The sequence below is a fragment of the Mesoplodon bidens genome (assembly GCF_964165515.1).
Source record: "Mesoplodon bidens genome assembly, chromosome: 19".
NCBI lineage: Eukaryota > Metazoa > Chordata > Mammalia > Artiodactyla > Ziphiidae > Mesoplodon > Mesoplodon bidens.
The window spans coordinates 9675997-9692783 of record NC_138179.1 but is presented as its reverse complement, the minus strand read 5'-3'; the positions used below and the strand labels follow the sequence as shown (position 1 = coordinate 9692783).

Here is a 16787-nt window from a genome sequence, read left to right as displayed (position 1 = left end):
TCATGGAACTGAGATTCACCAAACCTCCAAGCCCGGAGTGGGGACAGGAAGTAGGTCAGCTCCAGGGGCTTCAGTGGATGAGTTCACAGGGACAATGAACTTCCCTCGGGACGATGCTCGAACAGCAACCAGTACTCTCGTTTCTCTGGTCCAAATTTCATCTTTCTAAGAGAGAGCCTCATTGGCCATCTGGAGTCAGGTGGCCATCTGGATCGATTAGCTTCAGTTGTGGTGGGGAGGCAGGGAGGCGGGATGATGCAGTACCACTGGGGGCCACTGGGGGCAGGCATGGGTCAGTTTATCAGAATCCCAAGTCATTGGATGGCCAGTCTTCAGAATGATCACTTCAGCAAATTTATTTGTTTCTCTAATTAAATAGCTTTAGTTGCCTGATTTTGCTTTGCGTGCATAACACCATTTTGGGGGAACGTTGGATTTTGTCTGAGTCCACTCCCTGTTGTTGAGCTGGGGACGGAGGGGTAGGGGGAAGGGGAGATTGAGTATATATGTCTGGCCTTGGTACCATGTAAACTTCCCAGTCCCCCAGATTGACAAATTTCTCAGGGGAATGTGGAGAAGCCCCTGAAAAAACTGTGATCAAGTTTCTGCCACCCTAGCAGAAAGCAGACAGGAAATTAGAAATCAAGTTGGCAATAAAGCACATTTTATTTATTGAATGGTTGCATTTTAGATCAAGATTTTTTTATCCCCAACCTGGTCTAAGGCCCTCCCCTTGCCATGCAAGGCTTAGAGTGGGAGCTAGGGATTCACATCTCCTTTTCTGTTTTGGCACTGTCTGTACACACGTCACCCTGGGGTAGACCCAATATCAGGGGATCCAGCAAAACCTCTGCAACAGGGACAAAAACCACTAGTATTTGAATATTTGAATATTCCCACCCTGGCCTGCTAAGAAAAAAGTTATGTTTTCAAAGAAAAGATAATAGAAGAAAAAAGAGACCTAGGACAGGGATACGGGTGGGCAGGACAAGTCTAGAGTCCTCTGGGTCTCAGTAAGTGAGAGGCCAGGGGTGGTCTGATCATTTAGAACGGCTGGAGTGACGTGAGGCCCTGAAAGCAGAGCAGGAGGAGGACGTGGAGATGCTTTTCTGGCCGCTCCCCCCCCCCCCTTAACTTTGGCATCTCCTCCAGAGACTGAGAATATATTGGAAACACTGTGCTTTGTGGGATCACTGGCCTGCTTCTCTGAATGTAACTCTGTCATTCAGACCACAAGGCTGCCTGCGTTTTCACAGGGTGGCACCTTTTTTCCCCCAGACTTGGGCTCCCACTGAGGCCTGGCCACCATGGGGAGTTGAGGATCTGGGGCTGACCTTTCTCAGATCGAATAATGTTAACCTAGACCAACCTCCTGGAAGGATGCAAAGATAGTCTGGGATCCTTGATGTATTCTTGGACCCATTCGTTACTGGGGTTGGTACACATCTCTCGTTTCCTTCTGGTGATGAAGCTGTGGGGGCAGAGTTAGACTGTCATGGGTCATAGCGTACGTTGGGGGTCCAGTCCACACTCCCCCATTTCTAGCTCACAGCGGGCTTGCCTCATGCCCTGGACCACCTCCCTAGGCCTCCCCCACCTGGGTCCCCTCGGAAGGCCTCCCTCTCTGGCCTCTAGACCTCATCATCTCTTCATTCAGCCCCTTCCCCACTCAGCCTAGACCCTCAGGCTTGGATTTCATTATGGCCACCATTTCTTGGGCCACACAGCTATAAGTGGCAAAAGTCAAGAACAAAACGCAGACCTGTCCCGTGAGAGTCAAAGCCCAGGCCCTTAACCTTAACCACTGTTCCCCTGTTCTAGCATGGAGACTTGGTTCTGTGCACCCCATTCCAGCCTTGGGCTTCCCTTCCCTCTCCATAGAAATGTCTGCAGAGCGGTGCTTACATGATTGCTGGCAGGTAACAGTTGAGGGCCTTTCTGTATCTCACCACCACTTTTCTTGGCAATACTTTCTCATGATACTTCAGGCAGCAGGTGGGTGGAGGGTTCACCGACTCAGGAATTTCTGAGGGAATGACATTGAATGCTGAGCCAAGGAGGTAGAGAGGGAGCCCATGGCTGCCCACTTCCATGTCCCATCTCTTGCATTCCGTTTTTCTGATGGCAAAGTCATTGATCAGCAGGGACTGATGGTAGCTTGATGGATAATGGAGAAAGTGAAAAAGATGAACCTTCTGTAGAACCTTCAGCCTCTGGACTGAGTGTCACCAAGTACAGAGGACTGGGGTAATCACATTTGCTGATGAACTTGACTTGGCAAACACATATTGAGCTCCTATTACATGCCAGGCTCTATGGGGTTCAGAACATGAGGAAGACACAGTCACTACTCTTGTGTACCTTACAGACCAGTCTGGGTAAAAGAGAAAATGAAAAGATAAACGCTACAATAGAACGTGGTCTGGGATAGAGTAGAATTTGACACAAGATGCTATGGGAGCAGAATGAGGGGTACCTAACCCAGCCTGGGTGGTTGAGGAAGAAGTCCCACAGCAGGTGGTGCCTGAGTTGATTCCTGAAGGATGAGTAGGATTTAGGCAGACAGAGGGGTTGTGGGATCTGGAAAAAAGAAATGCATGGAGGCCTGAGGTGGGGGAAGCCCAGTGTGTCTGGGGGGACGGAACAGTTCCAGGAGGCTGCAATGCAAGGTGGGAAGGAAGATGTAGGAAGAGAGGATATTGAAGAGGGAGGGGAGGGCCACACCTCTTCTGAGCTGTGATAGGGAGCCTGGATTCTGTGCTAGAGGCACCAGAGAGGCTGAGGTCAGGGAGGAGGCTGAGATGGGGAGATGAGCAGGAGAAGTCAGGGCAGGAGGAAAAGGCTTATATTTAGGCCTCAGAGTCACACAGCTTGGGTTGGAGTCTCGACTAAGTAATGTGAATCATGGGCAAATTTCTTAATCTCTCTGGGTGTCTTTACCCGTTAAACGAGAGTAAAAAATTACATCCTAGGATCGTGGTGAGGATTAGTTGAGAGAATGCTTGTAAAGCCCTTAACTCAGAGTCTGGCACAGAAAGACACAGCGCTTGCTGTAATTAAGAGCTAATGGTTGTAATGGCCACTCTTCTGGCCTGGAAATGGCTCTTTCCCCCTCTCTTTGACACTCGCAGGATAAGAGACTCGGCTGGGTTATCACTGTGTCTCCCTTGGGCTCCCCTGACTGCTCATCAGTTGAGGATATCGCCTCACCCGGCGCCCAAACCTGCAGAGTGCAAATCCCTGACCCTTGCTTCCAGCTGGTGGCAAAGCCTGAGACTTCTCGAGAGAACCATTTGGCGGATCCGTGCTGCGGGTGGGCCCTTTTCTCTTCCTGCTTGACCTTCCCAAAGGGCACTGTTGCCCCGTCCCACCCACCAGAGGCACCTCTACCCACAGTGACCCTGGTTCTCAAGGCAACGTTTCCAAAGACCAGGGGCACCCTGAGAGCGTGTGGGCAGATTACATGGTGTGTGTGACCCTCGCTCCCCTGAGTGTTTACACAGGCAGAATCGGGCCAGGCTATATGCCAAGGGCAGCCTTAGGGACAAAGAAAGGGCTGGGGCAGTTGGAGGCGGGTATGTAGAAGGCCTGAGTGTCTTGGTCCCTTCCCTGCCACCAGCCTCATAAATGATGGTAGAGGCAGAGGTAGGGAGTGGGCAAAACAAACCCCATTCTCCATAGGTCCCAAGCATCCCATAGTTCCGAAACCTCAACTTCCTTCAACCACTTTTCTCTTTCCTACAGACTTTATTTAGTCCTAGGCTGGGGGGATGGAGATGGGGGCCCAGAAATCCTCAAATGGTACACGTGGGCATCCCACCAGGACTTCTTTTGGCTGCCGTGATAGTCCCAGCAAACTACAACAGACACTGCGAGCAAGGGGTGTCTGGGTTCAGACTCCCCGTTCCTGGGCTTAGCCCCAAACATCACTCATCCCTGACTCCCTTCATCCTGCCCTCCCAGAGGATCTATGGCTTTTTTCATCCACTTGCCTTGCCTTCCTCCTCATCGCATACATTTATTATTATCTCTTCTGCTTCTTCCTTGGCTCTTCCTCCTAAATGATCATTCCTGCTGTCTGTCTTTGGGATTCCTGATGTAACCTTGACCCAGCTTCCTGAGACTGCCCAACCCCTGAAGGATCTGGATCACAGCTCAGCTCTACTCACAAAGGGAAGAGTTTGAAGACAGCAGCTCTGTGTGCAGGAGGGAAGAGGCCCCAGGGCTGATGACGGAGACCTGACAACGCTCTTAGCATCACCCCGCTGCCTGCTGCCCCGCTACAGGGACAGGTGGACTCACTTGGCTGGCTGTGAGCAGCAGAAGTCATGGTGAGGATGAGGATGAGGAGAGAGAGGGCCGCCACGGAGACCTTCATCCTCTCAGTGGGGCAGTTAGGCTTCGGAGGCTGAACGGAGACAGTCTCCTTCCTGGTCATCCACGCTGGGCCCTCAGCTCTCTGGACTCTGACCACTTCAGTGGACGGAGGAGGAGAGACAACGGACCCTCCCTCGGTGTTTGCTGAAGGGGAGGGCGGTGGAGGGCGGGGTCTGGAACAGAGTTGAATTCGGTAAGGTTTGAATCCGTGTGAAGGAAAAAAGAGAGAAAGGGGAAGTGTGGAGAACGTGCTGTGTGTCAGCACCGTGCATGCCCCACTTCACTTCATCCTCCCAGCGGGGAGTAGAGATTTTCACTCCCATTTTGCACATGAGGCCACTGAGGCTTAGAGCGGTTAAATAAATTGTCCAAGGTCACATGGGTAGGAGGCAGATAGGCAGTCCTGAAAACCAGATCCGTGTGGTTTCACCATGTTCCCTGCACCCCATCTCTATGTTGGGGAAAGAGGAGGGAGGAGGGTTGAACCGACTATTTCCCCAGGTGATCGGTCTTTGGGAGGGCAAACAGAAAGCAGGATTAGAGAGAACACAGACCGAGGCAAAGGTAGGGTTAGTGCCCTTGGAAAAGGATGTGTGTCCACCCCCCCACCAAGGACACATGATTGAGCTCACACTCTTTCTTGTCACAGATTATGCTACAAATATCCACCCACCCCCCCACCAGCCCCCAAAGTGCCTGATCCTTGAGTCCCTGTTTGTTGCTGAAATGTTTGGCTTATTTGTCAATGTTCTCATTTACCTCTTTGGACCTTGGACTTGGAACCAGTTTTACGTCTAATTGGCTGATCCCTTCTGAGTGCCCTCAGTGTGGGTTAATCCAATCTGCCACCATGGCCAATCATGGCCAGCAGAGGGCATCCCAACATCATGTACCTGACAACCTGCTTCTGGGTCCGGACTTCCAGCTGCGGCCCACCCCCACCTTTGGCTAAGCCTGGACCTGCCCCTCAGCATCTTAGCTCTTCAGACTGCCTCAGAACCCTGTTCCAGGCTGAAGGCAGCCTTCAGAGAAGAAATGAAAGATAGAGGGGATTTTGCCTTTGATGGACTCTGAGTTTTAGAGACGTGAGGGAGTGTCTCAGGAGATGGGAATAGAAGGAGGCAGGGGAAAAACAAGGACTATGAAGATACCTGTGGGTCTTGCTGTTTGGCATGACTGCTTATAAACAGGAAAGAAACGTACAATGCAATTAGTCCTGGTGTGTTCAAGGCAGTCAGTGGTGGTGAAGCTGTGGCTTTTTATGAAGCTAGGGAGGGTACGTATGTGAGATACCCCATTGACCTCTGTTTATGGAGGAGAGAAGGTCTGAGGAAGTCTGCTCTACCTTTAGTGTGCAGGCACCCTCTTGGCCCTTGTCTGTGGAGGGCTGGAGGCCAGGAAGGGTGGTCATAGTGCCTACGCTGGATGTGCTCTTCCTCTTTGTATGCAGAGCTCCTTCTTGAACCTGGAAGATGGGGGCATGCCCCACTTTGGGGGCAGCTGGGTGTTATTCCTGGAGCATAAGCTTCCTCTTGACTCCTGAATCGTTCCATCTACCCATCCATCCACCCATCCATCCACCATCCATCCACCCATCCATCCATCCATCTATCCACCCACCCATCCATCCTTCTACCCATCTGTCTATCCATCCATCCACCATCCATCCATCCATTTCCTGAGCACCTGGTGTGGGTCAGGCTTTTTGCTATGCCTTGTGCAGGACACAAAACTGAGTAAAACAATAGAGTGCAACCTGATGTATGTAAGTGGGTGGGGAAGAATTGGATAAAATATGTCCATGAGTCGTTCCTATCCCAGTCAGCAGGGAACAGAGGCCTTGAGACCAGCCCAGAAAAAGACTACGGAGTTTGCTATAGAGAGGCCTTTATGAAGATTTACCTGCAAAATCAGGTGATAATTCTTAGCTTTACACTTGTGAAGCTTAAATAAGATAATGCACATAAACTGCTTAGCAGAGTGCTTAGAATATAGAAGGCGCTACAAAAATGGTATCTGTTATGATTGTGGTTATTATTGTGTAAAGGTAGCTTTTACACTGTCTTCCTCATTTTCTGCTCAGTTTTCCTCTACCTCCATCGCAGGCCTGACCCATTTTTTGGCACCAGGCTCTGGCCAAACTTTTGCAGAGTGATGCTTGAGGCTGAGAGTGCCACCCTGTGCTGGGCTTACCAGTGTCCTCAAGTCTACTGCCAATGGGCAATTTAGTAGAAATGAATGAGGGCAGGGAAGGGCATGAGGGTCTTTAATTCAAGGCAGGGCAGCTCCCAGGAGGTGTCTGGGGCTAAGATGGGAGAGGGGTTCAGCCCCGTCTCTTTAAATTCTGAGCTTTGTCCTTCTCCGCTACTTCTGGGTCACTCAGATCTCCTCCAGTTCCTTTGATATAGTGCTGGACCCAGTCATCGCTGGGGTTGGCACAGATGTGATGGCCCTTTTTGGTGATGAAGCTGTGGAACAAGAGGGGAGAAGGGTGACAAACCGAGGGTCCGGCAGCCAGGAAGCAAGAGCCCAGCCTCCCTTCCTCACAAATGCCTCATCCAACCCAGACTGGTTCTCCTTCCTTCGTGAGAGGTAGCCCAGGGCCAGCGTCCTTTCTGAGGCAGGCCCTTCAGCCCCTCAGGGCCCCTGGACCCATCTAGTCTCGGTGTCCCCACCCAGGAAGTGCCCCTTGCCTCCCCTTCCCCTCCCCAACACCTCCCCATCCATGGCACCAGCTTCCTCCTGGCCCCAACGGGCCCCAGACAGCCCAGAAGCCCCCAGGTTGCCTCCTGGCTGCCTCTCCCTGCGTGGACATTCCTGAGAAGCACCCTGGGGAGCCCCCATTCTGTGTCCTCCCTGCCCCCCTCTCCCCTACCCGGGCCCTGCTGGCTCCCCCTCCTCCAGTGTGGTGTATGGGTGCCACCTACACAATTCCAGGCTTGGAGCACTGGCTGCTGGTCTCATAATAGCCTGAAATCCACTGCCGCCTGACTGCCCGGGTCACGTAGCTGAAGCAGCACTCGGTGGGGTGGTAAGGTCCTCCTGAGGAGAAAGCATGAGGGGGAAGCTGAGATCAGGGCACTGGTTTGTTTGTTTGTTTAATACACTTGTTTATTTTACTTGTTTATTTTTTGCTGCGTTGGGTCTTCACAACGCGAAGAAAGAGAGACTAGAGAAAGCTGCACGCGGGCTTTCTCTAGTTGCGGCGACGGGGGGCTACTCTTCGTTGCGGTGCGCGGGCTTCTCATTGCGGTGGCTTCTCTTGTTGCGGAGCACGGGATTTAGGTGCGCGGGCTTCAGTAGTTGTGGCTCACGGGTTCTAGAGCACAGGCTCAGTAGTTGTGGCGCACGGGCTTAATTTCTCCACGTCATGTGGGATCCTCCCAGGCCAGGGCTCGAACCCGTGTCCCCTGTATTGGCAGATGGATTCTTAACCACTTCGCCACCACCAGGGAAGTCCCAGATCAGGACACTTGTTAAAGGTGATGGCTGCTGGCTGCCTCTGCCCCCGAGCCGGTGGAAGAGGGAAGGAAGGAGGGGACAGCCCCCAGAATTCCAAGAGAGGGCTGTAGAAAAAACTCAGTCTTCTGGTCTCCCTTTCAGACTCTTCCCGGGGCTCCCCTTTCCCTCTTCCTCCATTAGTGATCACTCTCCTTTCCATTCTCCACCCCCACATCCCCACCCCAGAAGGACTGGCTGATGACTTTGAACTCCAGATGGAAGAGCAGCAAAGCCCAGATCTCAGTGAGCACACGCCATCCCTGGGGGCAGCTGGCAGAGGTGCTCCAAAAAGGAGGGATATGGGAAGAAATCCCAATAGGGATTGGGATGCATGCCATTTGGGAATGCAGACCCTGCCCCTCCCAGTGTCCCCATCCTGCCCGTGCACTGCAAAGAGGGCAGGATGCCCATACCAAGCCCCAAGGACAATGGCCCGGGAGCCAGGACACCCAGATCTGCAGGACACCCCACCTCGCCTCTGCGGGCTTTGCACCCATCACCCCTCATTCCCTCCTCGGTCTCCTCATCTGTGAAGAGGCGGTTAACTGGATTGGTTGTCTTTACATGAAGTTTCCTGGAGGCACTGATGCACTTGAGAGTTCAGTCTTGGGTATAAGACCCCATCAGCCTTTTTGTCTGTTTTACATTTTGGGCCTCCTGTGTAAGATTTTGCTTGAAGAGAAGGTTTCCTGATCTAAAACACTTTTTAAAAAATCACTATTTTTCGGTTATTTTTTGATTCTGAAATTTCATGGCTCTTACAGGAGGTGCAAGGGGGTGACAGCAAAGTCACACCAAGATTGAATTGTGGGGGTAGCAGGAAGGGCCTTTCAGATCAAGGGCCCTGCAGTTATCGGGCGCAGTGACTGGGGCTGTGCGTGTTATGTGACCAGCCTGGACAGACATGTGGGTGTGCACAGCGATGATCTCGGGGTCGCCGACGGTGACCGGGTGCTTGGGTGGAAAGGGAAGGGCTGGTCCTCTTATCCAGCACCATTGCCAGCAGCATCCTCACTCCCCAAAGAGCGAAATAAGGGACCCGCTGGTCCCCAGCAACCACTGCCACTGCATTCCTCTGAGCTGTCTGAGTGAATTCTCAGAGAGGCAAATCAAACTGTCCAGATTCTGTCAACTTTAGTCAGGTTTAGTTCAACAACTTTCTATGTTTCCCTTCAGTTTCTGAAAAGGAAATAAAGTAAAATTGCAGAGTGAGGAATAGTTTTGGCTGTCTGTAAAGGCAGCTCATCCTAAGAAATAAGCTGAAGAAAGGTGGCCTGGGGACGCCCCCAACTGTTGCATTTCCCCCTACCACATAACTAAGCGATGCTGCACTCATGGGGTAGGGCGGACCCTGAAAGCAGCCTGGGTCCAAATCCCAGGAGGTAAATGGACATAGTGGCCTCGAGAGGCTCCAAATACTGTTCCCCAGTCTCCCTGGGGATAATGACCCCAAATGGGATGGGCCAGTCTTTTGCTTAATGGTGAAGAGAGGTGAACTGAGGGAGTGAAGAGATAGCCTGGCCTCACTGCAAGGCATTGACAGGAAGGGGACTCATCCTGGGCAGGGTGAGGATGAAACCAGTTTAATAAGACACCAGACCTTATATACATACAATGGAATACTACTCAGCCATAAAAAAGAATGAAAATTTGACATTTGCAGCAACATGGATGGACTTGGAGGGCATTACGCTAAGTGAAATAAGTCAGACAGAGAAAGACAAATAACTGTAGGATATCCCTTATATGTGGAATCTAAAAAATATAACAAACTAGTAAATATAACAAAAAAGAAGCAGACTCACAGATATAGAGAGCAAACTAGTGGTTACCAGTGGGGAGAGAGAAGTGGGCAGGGGAAAAGTAGAGGTAGGGGGTTAAGAGGTACAAACTATTAGGTATAAGACAAGCTACAAGGATATATTGCACAACATGGGGAATACAGTCAATATTTTATCACTATAAATGGAGTATAACCTTTAAAAATTGTGAATCACTCTATCGTACACCTGTAAGTTATATAACATTGTACAGCAACTATACTTCAATAACACAAAAAAGATAACAGACCTCCTTCTAGAGCCCCTTTCTCCTTGTATCCCCGGCAACCCTACTTGTGCTTGTTTCCCCACAAGAACCAGGTTGGAAGGTATTGCACTCACCTGAATAGGATTCAGTCTTGGACCCCAGGGCGATGGTGATGACGACGAGGAGGAGGGGGAGGGATGTGGCTGCCATTGAGACCTTCATCCTCCTGTGAAGGGAGTGGCTGCAGGAGGAGAGCTGACCTGGTAGGGGCTTCGGAGGCTCCTGGGCTGAGGAAGTTTTGAGAAATGTTCATTGAGGCAAAATATTTTTTTAAAATAAGGGAACTAAGATTTCAAAGGGAAGTAGGAAGCAGTAGACTCCTCAGCAATTTCATATCCTGCACATTTGTTGAGGGTGGAGTGAAGGAAACAGAGAGCCGAGATTTCAGGGAGGAAATTGACCTCCATCCCCAGTGGGAATACGTTTAACCCTTTGATATAAGCTCTTCCTTAGTCCTAGGACGACCATGAGCACAGTGGTAGAGGAGACTGTCTCAGATTCAGTGAAAGATCTCCAAGGCTGGGATGTGTCCTGTGCCCAATTCTGGCTCCTGGCCTCAGAGCAAGGCCGTATGGGGGCTGGAGATTGGAGGGGATTTGGGGTAACAGGATGAGGCCTGGAGCCCCCACATCCGGTCTAAGAAATCCTCACTTAAGCTCTTCAGCAGAACTTTTGGCTCCCTACCTCATCCCCGGCCTTTCACTGTCCCCTGGGGTGAAGAAGTGTCATGGTGCTCAGCAGATAATTTATTTAACAAGCATTATACTTTAAGGGTTGCTATACACAATAGCTGCTGTCCCAAACGCTTCATGAATATTAGCCCTTTTAAGCCTTTTATCAGTAGTTGAGGAAACTGAGGCACAAAAAGCATCCATTACTCCCCCAAGATTTGACAGTTGATAAGTGGAATCGGGCTTCAAACTCAGGCAGTCTGGCTCCCAAGTCTGTGTCCTTAATCACTCTGCTGTGGAGAAGAAACACGGGAGCCCCCAACGAGCTGTCTCTAAAACTGTCCTGCCTGGCGTGGCTTCTCTAGAAAACCTTTATTCTGAGACCTTTCTGAGTTCAGAGAGTGGATCCCTTTGGGACCTTCTCCCAGTTTCTGACTTTCATTACAGAAAAGCTTGATGGGAACCTAGAAAATGCTTCATTCAGGGATGGCTAGCAGGTCTCATTGATTAGTGGTGGACTGGCGCTCAGTGTTGGAAATGGTTCTGAGGCCATGTCCATGCGTCATGTGACTGATGTGCTTTCTGTGAAGGTGCAGCTTGCGTCCTCCTTAGATTTGTCTAAACAGGCTATTTACTGAGGAGGAATTAGAGCTCAGGAAGGGCCAGAGACTTGCTCATGTTCACGAAATGATTTGGACGCAGGACAGACCCACCTCTTCACACTCTCCGTCCAGTGGCCTTGACCGTGCTCTTCCTGGGGGAACTTGCCCTATTCTTGCTGTTGTGGTTAGAAGGCTGTTTCCATCTTCTCTCCTCCACTCATCAGGGGAGGGCAGGACTAGCAGATAGCAAGTGATCTGTAAGTATATGTTTTAGAAGGATGAATTGAGCTGGTCTAAGTATGTATATCTCACAGGAAACAGCTGAATTCTCATGCTTAGGTGCCAAGACAGTAATTTATTCAAAATGTTCTGTGTTTGTTATCAATAATAACACTATTTAAACTCCTCAAGTCAAGTGATAGCAATTGTCGTTAGGAACAATCTAAGGAAACAAGATGTTTCTGGGAAGAATATGAGTTGGGAAGAAATAATGATTATTTTGTTTTTGTGGAGACTAGCCTACTTGCCAAGTTGTTGCTGGGATCTTTACAGGAAAGTCCTTTATTTTTCAAGCAGTTATTGAATTCCTACCCACATTAGTCTGGTTACACTTATTGCTATAATGAACAACCCCTAAATCTCAGGGGCTTCGTTACATGAAGGTTTATTTCTGGCTCATGTCACAGTCCAGTGTGGGCCAGCAGTGGGATGAGTGTGCGTTGAGTGTGTGTTGGAGAAGGCTGTTTCATGCACCCATTCAGGGACCAAGTCTTCTTCTGTCTTGTAATGGCGCCATTTTCCACAAGAGGCCTCCAAGTTTACTACAAAAGGGGAGAAGCAGAGAGGGATGGGCAGATTTTTATGGCCCAGTTCCGGAAATAGTACAAATTACTTTCACTTACGCTCCATGGGCAAAATGAAGTCACCTGGCTCCAACTTAATGGCAAAGGTAAGGAAAATATAGATCATCTGTGTGCCCAGGGAGAAGAGAGAATGGGTTTAGTGACCACATCACTTCTTTGCCATAATATCATGGGCTAGGCTTGGAGGTGACCCTGACCTCAGAGGACTCATAGCTTGAAGAGGGACTCAAAAAAGTAAATGAAAATTGCAAAATAGTGGGATGAATGGACTTCGGTGGCAACATAATCAGAGACCTTAAAGGTTCTCCTGTTGCCCATTGGTGAGTATGCAGTGCCTGTTTAAAAAATGTTAAAAATATCGGACTTCCCCGGTGGCGCAGTGGTTAAGATCCTGCCTGCCAATGCAGGGGACACGGGTTCAAGCCCTGGACCGTGAAGATCCCACATGCTGCGGAGCAACTAAGCCCGTGCACCACAACTACTGAGCCTGTGCTGTAGAGCCCACGAGCCACAACTACTGAGCCCACATACCACAACTACTGAAGCCCTTGTGTCCAGAACCCGTGCTCCACAACAAGAGAAGCCACTGCAATGAGAAGCCCGCACGCTGCAATGAAGAGTAGCCCCTGCTCGCCGCAACTAGAGAAAGCCCGCACGCAGCAACGCAGACCCAATGCAGCCAAAAATACATAAATAAAATTATTTTTAAAAATGTTAAAAATGTTTTTCAAAGCAACACATATGCACTGATTTTAAAAAATTGAATAATATAGAAATGGTGGGTGGGACCCTTAATATGTTTACTTCTTTGCTTCATTGCCTGTGTGTGAGAAGTCTTACAGCTCCACTGGCCTCAACCAAGTGGGTCATGCCCTCTGTCCAAGCACTGGCTCACACCAAGAGAAAAGAGAATGAGCTATATTACTTTTAAAATCTTTTTTTTCCTTTACTTTAAAAATCTTGCCTGTGGTTCTAAAAGTGAAATAGTAAAAATATGGATTTGTTTTTTTACAGCTTTAAAGCACATATTTTTCTAGCTATTTTGCCCTTCTAAGATTTTTACTTTTAAAAATTCAAAATTGGTGGTCAGACTTATTTAGCCATATTTAAACTTTTCCCAGTTGTATATTTCTTTTATAATTAAGTAGCTTTGATAAGCTTCATCATGAAAAAAATTAAGAATTAACACAAGTCAAAAGCCTGCCCATTTTGTTGTTTGTCCTTGAAAAAACAATGAAGATTCATTTTTTTTCAATTCTTTGAAATTATTTTTTGGTTACTAAAGAAGTATGTGCTTTATATAAAAGTTGCAAACAATGCTGAAGTTACATAGTTGAGAGTGAGAGTTCCTCTTCAAATTTCCACTCCACCCTGCAGCATCAGCATTACCTGGGAACTTGGTGGAAATGCTGATTCTTTGCCCCACCTAGTCCTACTGAGTCAGAATTTCTGTGTTTTTGTTTGTTTGTTTGTTTTTGCGGTACGCGGGTCTCTCCCGTTGCGGAACACAGGCTCCGGACGCGTAGGCTCAGCGGCCCAGCCGCTCCACGGCATGTGGAATACTCCCAGACCGGGGCCCGAACCTGTGTCCCCTGCATCGGCAGGCAGACTCTCAACCACTGCGCCACCAGGGAAGCCCAGAATTTCTGGGTTTTAACAAGCCCTCCAGGTGATTCTTTTTTTTTGCGGTACGCGGGCCTCCCACTGCTGTGGCCTCTCCCGTTGCGGAGCACAGGCTCCGGACGCACCGGCCCAGCGGCCATGGCTCACGGGCCCAGCCGCTCGGCAGCATGTGGGATCTTCCCGGACCGGAGCACGAACCCGCGTCCCCTGCATCGGCAGGCGGACTCTCAACCACTGCGCCACCAGGGAAGCCCAGGTGATTCTTATGCATGAAAAATTTCAGAAGCCCCGAACTATAGCACAGCTTCCTAACTGGTGTTCTTTACTGTACTGGTCTCTTCAGCCTTTGGGCCTCCTGACTGGGGCGGGGTAGGCCAGAGTCCCAGGCAGGTTGCCCCCAGTACAAAAAAACTCATCATTGTAATTCAGTGTTGCATAATAATTTAGAGATTTAGTGATGAATTAGATATGATTTTTGCACACAGATGTCATACCTTAGTCTTATTTTCAGTCTTCTCTATACCCTGAAATAGTCTTTTTTTTTTTACTTTGTTCATGGAATTTTATTAAAGTCATTGAATAAGTCATTGGACAAAGGGGGTTAATGACAGTTGAATAACACTGAAAGCTCATGCAAGACAGCGATTTTGTCCTTTTCACCATACATTTCCCCAGTGCCTAAAAGAGTACTTGACATATAACAGGAGTTCAGAACCAATTTCTGAATAAATATTCTAACTTTATGACAGTCACTGTATCATATTCTCCTCTTATACACTGAAATATACTTGAAGGGCAGGAATGTGGTTTGTTTTGGTCTCATGGTTTTCCTAATGCCTACCATAAAGTATAACATAAAGTAGTCACTCCATCATTATCTGTTTGAGTGATGATAAATATCTGTTTCAGGATTCCAGAGAAAGGGAGAGAGATGCTCTGGCTGGGATAGTGGGGGAAGGTTTTATGGTGGCATCTAAATTGAACCATGCAGGATGGGTTGAATTTTTCTGAGAAGGTTGAAAGGAGAGGCATTTCTGGCAGAAGCACCACAGAAATCAAGGAAGCAAAAGAGAACATTGGTTTTTGAGGAACTCTGAAAAGAGAGTATTACATAATTGACCTAACATAACATGCCATTTTCTCCTCAAAGAGCTCAGAGAACTGTTGTGATTGACCAGATGCTTGGTCAGAAAAGAAATTCTCAGTTTCCACCCCTTATTTCTTTCCAGCTGCTAGAGTCCTGACCAAAAGCCTTGATCAGGAGATACCTGGCCCTCTGCTATCCACACTGCTGAGGTGGTCTGGGCTCGCCATTCATTCTGCTGAGCTAATAACTCGACCAAAGAAACCACACACATTGCCCTTAGGCCTAGCATTTTTTTTTTTTTTTTTTTTTTTTTTTTTGCGGTACACGGGCCTCTCACCGTCGTGGCCTCTCCCATCGCGGAGCACAGGCTCCGGACGCGCAGGCTCAGCGGCCATGGCTCACGGGCCCAGCCGCTCCGCGGCACGTGGGATGCTCCCGGACCGGGGCACGAACCCTTCTCCCCTGCATCGGCAGGCGGACTCCCAGCCACTGCGCCACCAGGGAAGCCCAAGGCCTAGCATTTTTTAATCCAGTAACTCTTTGAGATCTTCAAGCCTCTGATAAAGTAAAGTAATTAAAGTAATTATTGATATGTATCTTCTTTTTTTTTACATCTTTATTGGAGTATAATTGCTTTACAATGGTGTGTTAGTTTCTGCTTTATAACAAAGTGAATCAGTTATACATATACATACGTTCCCATATCTCTTCCCTCTTGCGTCTCCCTCCCTCCCACCCTCCCTATCCCACCCCTCTAGGTGGTCACAAAGCAGGGAGCTGATCTCCCTGTGCTCTGCGGCTGCTTCCCACTATCTATCTACCTTACGTTTGGTAGTGTATATATGTCCATGCCTCTCTCTCGCTTTGTCACAGCTTACACTTCCCCCTCCCCATATCCTCAAGTCCATTCTCTAGTAGGTCTGTGTCTTTATTCCTGTCTTAACCCTAGGTTCTTCATGACATTTTTTTTTTCTTAGATTCCATATATATGTTAGCATATGGTATTTGTTTTTCTCTTTCTGACTTACTTCACTCTGTATGACAGACTCTAGGCCCATCCCACCTCACTACAAATAACTCAATTTCGTTTCTTTTTATGGCTGAGTAATATTCCATTGTATATATGTGCCACATCTTCTTTATCCATTCATCCAAATATGGACACTTAGGTTGTTTCCATCTCCTGGCTATTGTAAATAGAGCTGCAATGAACATTGTGGTACATGACTCTTTTTGAATTATGGTTTTCTCAGGGTATATGCCTAGTAGTGGGATTGCTGGGTCATATGGTAGTTCTATTTGTAGTTTTTTAAGGAACCTCCATACTGTTCTCCATAGTGGCTGTACCAATACACATTCCCACCAGCAGTGCAAGAGTGTTCCCTTTTCTCCACACCATCTCCAGCATTTATTGTTTGTAGATTTTTTGATGATGGCCATTCTGACCAGTGTGAGATGATATCTCATTGTAGTTTTGATTTGCATTTCTCTAATGATTAATGATGTTGAGCATTCTTTCATGTGTTTGTTGGCAGTCTGTATATCTTCTTTGGAGAAATGTCTATTTAGGTCTTCTGCCTGTTTTTGGATTGGGTTGTTTGTTTTTTTGTTATTGAGCTGCATGAGCTGCTTGTAAATTTTGGAGATTAATCCTTTGTCAGTTGCTTCATTTGCAAATATTTTCTCCCATTCTGAGGGTTGTCTTTTGGTCTTGTTTATGGTTTCTTTTTCTGTGCAAAAGCTTTGAAGTTTCATTAGGTCCCATTTGTTTATTTTTGTTTTATTTCCATTTCTCTAGGAGGTGGGTCAAAAAGGATCTTGCTGTGATTTATGTCATCGAGTGTTCTGCCTATGTTTTCCTCTAAGAGTTTGATAGTGTCTGGCCTTACATTTAGGTCTTTAATCCATTTTGAGCTTATTTTTGTGTATGGTGTTAGGGAGTGTTCTAATCTCATACTTTTACATGTACCTGTCC

General features: G+C 48.3%; 2 protein-coding genes across 2 annotated transcripts; both read right to left on the bottom strand.

The window, feature by feature from the left end:
- Positions 1–474: 474 nt before the first annotated feature.
- CCL16 (C-C motif chemokine ligand 16) lies at positions 475–4460 on the bottom strand. The gene is made up of 3 exons (XM_081218442.1): positions 4303–4460; positions 1906–2026; positions 475–1471 (listed from the first exon to the last, which is right to left on the bottom strand). The coding sequence occupies exons 1-3, from the start codon at positions 4436–4438 to the stop codon at positions 1360–1362; spliced, it is 369 nt and encodes a 122-aa protein (XP_081074568.1). The 5' UTR covers positions 4439–4460; the 3' UTR covers positions 475–1359.
- Positions 4461–6628: 2168 nt separating this feature from the next.
- Positions 6629–10178, bottom strand: LOC308606938 (C-C motif chemokine 14-like). Its single transcript, XM_081218443.1, has 3 exons — positions 10041–10178; positions 7305–7419; positions 6629–6845 (listed from the first exon to the last, which is right to left on the bottom strand). Exons 1-3 carry the CDS (start codon positions 10126–10128, stop codon positions 6701–6703), a joined length of 348 nt encoding a protein of 115 aa, XP_081074569.1. The 5' UTR covers positions 10129–10178; the 3' UTR covers positions 6629–6700.
- Positions 10179–16787: the final 6609 nt, after the last annotated feature.